General features: G+C 40.5%; 1 protein-coding gene across 1 annotated transcript; it reads right to left on the bottom strand.

The window, feature by feature from the left end:
- Nucleotides 1–784: 784 nt before the first annotated feature.
- On the bottom strand, nucleotides 785–1,209 carry LOC122083435. The gene has a single exon (XM_042651244.1). The coding sequence runs from the start codon at nucleotides 1,207–1,209 to the stop codon at nucleotides 940–942; it is 270 nt and encodes an 89-aa protein (XP_042507178.1). The 3' UTR covers nucleotides 785–939.
- Nucleotides 1,210–2,746: the final 1,537 nt, after the last annotated feature.

The raw sequence follows: 2,746 nt of genomic DNA, 5'->3' as shown, positions 1-2,746 counted from the left end.
AAGATTATATGCGAAGGCATTGGGCGTTGTCAAGCCATACCCATTGCCCCACTTCAAATTACAATTCTTTGTTTAAAAAAAGGGTAATTTACAGTGCCATCCCTTAGAGAATACCAATATTATATGAACACACCCTTTTTTTCACCAAATTAGACTTAGATCCCCTACCGTCAGTCATTGTTAAGGAATATACCTTATATGATGATGTCAACTACTATATTTTAGTTTAAATACCAAAATAACCTTACTAAGTGTGAAGTACCTAAAATACCTTTAAGTCCCATGCCCAAATCGATAGTTACTATACCTTGACCCCAAATCATTTAGACCACTGGCGATCGTTTAGAGCACCGGAGATCAAGGCGGTGATGGCGTGATCCCACCTTCAAAAAGGTTTTTCTGAGAAATCCCACCACCGTTCATGGAAGGAGATGATCTAGCTGCTCTCTGTTTCTTAAGAGTTGCAATTCTCGGTGAGATTCTGGTTTATTTTTCTCATTTACACCTGCAAAATTCAAAATTTAAAATTGAAAATTCTAATGGGCGGTGCTCCTCCCAACAGTAAGAAAAAGAGGAGATTCAACATTGACTGTACTCCATCTGCCAACCTGAAATGGCTCAGGACTGTCTAATCCATTGTGATCAGGTTCGGTGCGACGAAACCACTCCCTTCCTGGCGTCGGTGGTGGCGGACGAGTAAAGTAGAGTGGCCGTGTTGTCTTATTTTTTTTTTCTCTGGGTCAAGCATCTTGTGGTTTTACTTCAGAAGAAAACACAGATGGACATCAAACCAACTCATTACAACCATCCATTCACATTGACAAGGTTCAACCTCAAAACAAGCTGCACTCATTGTCACAACACAATGGAAATAACAATAGCAAAACCACGATAATAGTGAAGACCTCAAGAATTATTCACTAACTGGAATCATTGGACTCATTTTGGGCTGGTGAAGAAGTTGTTAATCCAAAGCATTATTTGAGGGGTTTTGGTGCGAACGAACTTCCTCAAACCAATTTCCGCATACACTTCTCCTTCTGAATGGTTATCTAACCCTCCGGCAACTCTATTCTGTTTGTGTACCCTGACTTCAGGATTGATGCAGATGTTACGGACTAACTGAAACCCGTATATTCTGATAGCAACCCCAACAACAATGAATAGAGGGTTGACCTCAGGTCGCAACCAACGATTCACAGAAGCCATGGAGAATCGCTGCAGAGAGAAGGGAAGGAAAACCCAATATGTGAACAGAGTCTAGTAGAAGAAGACGCAACCTCAAACACCCAATAGTCTCACTCGTTCCCTGACTCGGTTTCCGAGTTCGCCCCAAGGAGGAGAACAACGTTGCCCTTTCAAACACCCATCTCGGACAGACAGGAGGTGACGAAATCAATCGCAGGATAGACTTTGGGGAAGGTGAGGTAGCGACCGGTGGCAGCGTCGATGAATACGATCTTACCATTGTGTGCACGGGAGGAGATGAAAGTGGTGAGATCCAGTGATTCGTTGTAAGGGAGGGCTATGGGTTTCCACTGTTGCTGTCGCCATCGTCGCCGTGGAGGAGCTCATATAAACTTAAGTTTTAGTGAATAGAGAGGTATAGGTCATTTCAACTTTTTGTTTAACAGAGATTGACGGTAGGGGGTCTGAGTCTAATTTGGTGAAAAAGAGGGGATGTTCCTATAATACTGACATTCTCCAGGGGGTGACACTGTAACTTACCCTTAAAAAAATTATTTTAATACTTATCTCTCCCAAAGTAGAAATAAAAGTAGATATCTCCAATCAATGATTCATATGGTCAAAAATAAACTTTCGAATTGAAAGTCCAAGTTACTTACATTTGCTAGCCGATCTATACGTATCCAATCCACATTGGCATCCATCCTATCTTATACTATGTCTTCCTTCCTTTAAGGGAGTGTGGAAAACTTGACTCTCTCTACTCCAATTTATGGCATGGTGAGTCGCATAATAACAAAAAATTACATCTCATTGCTTGGCATAGAATTTGCAAACTTAAAGCATTGGGGGGGGGATTAGGGATTAGATCTTCTGAAGTACAAAATAAAACCCTTTATCTTAAAGCTTGGATGGAGATTATTAAATGAACTTGACACTCTTTGGGCAATATTTCTTGTGGCAAAATACTTTCCAAATCGATTTATTTTTCACCTTGCCACCATAAACAAAATGGGATCTTGGCCATGGAATAACATCACTGCTATACTTCCCATTTTAGCTGAATGTACTAGGCATTGCATAGGGAATGGACTAAACATAGACATTGAATGGGAGACCTGGATCCCGGCAATTTCCAAGCCACTTCATGAATCCCATATCCCCATTCCACAAAATTTGCAAAATAAAAAGGTATGTGGTCTCATAACTAGGAACTCATGGAATAGTGAATTGCTGATTTCTTTTCTTCCACAACATTTTGTCTCTTCAATTTTATCAATCCCCATTGGCAAGCAGTTAAGACCATTGGAGGTGCAATCTCTTAAGAACAGGAGAACTAACCTCTCAATTGGTTGCTAGATTTCTTAACAATTCTAATACTAATATGATTGGATTATCTAACATGTGCACTTGCTTATCTTTTTGCTCACATTGGTGGCGCTTCTTTTGGAAAACCCATATACATCCAAAATTTAAGATTTTCTTCTGGAAAACAATCCATGGAGGACTGCCAACAATGGATGTGTTAGGGAAATGGATCCCATTGGAGCAAACCTGC

Source organism: Macadamia integrifolia, chromosome 7 (assembly GCF_013358625.1).
Source record: "Macadamia integrifolia cultivar HAES 741 chromosome 7, SCU_Mint_v3, whole genome shotgun sequence".
Lineage (NCBI taxonomy): Eukaryota > Viridiplantae > Streptophyta > Magnoliopsida > Proteales > Proteaceae > Macadamia > Macadamia integrifolia.
This window is presented reverse-complemented; position numbering and strand designations above follow the sequence as displayed.

Bases quoted from the DNA above. Each gene is read 5' to 3' on its own strand.
- LOC122083435 (XM_042651244.1), bottom strand. From the start codon at position 1,209: ATGGCTTCTGTGAATCGTTGGTTGCGACCTGAGGTCAACCCTCTATTC.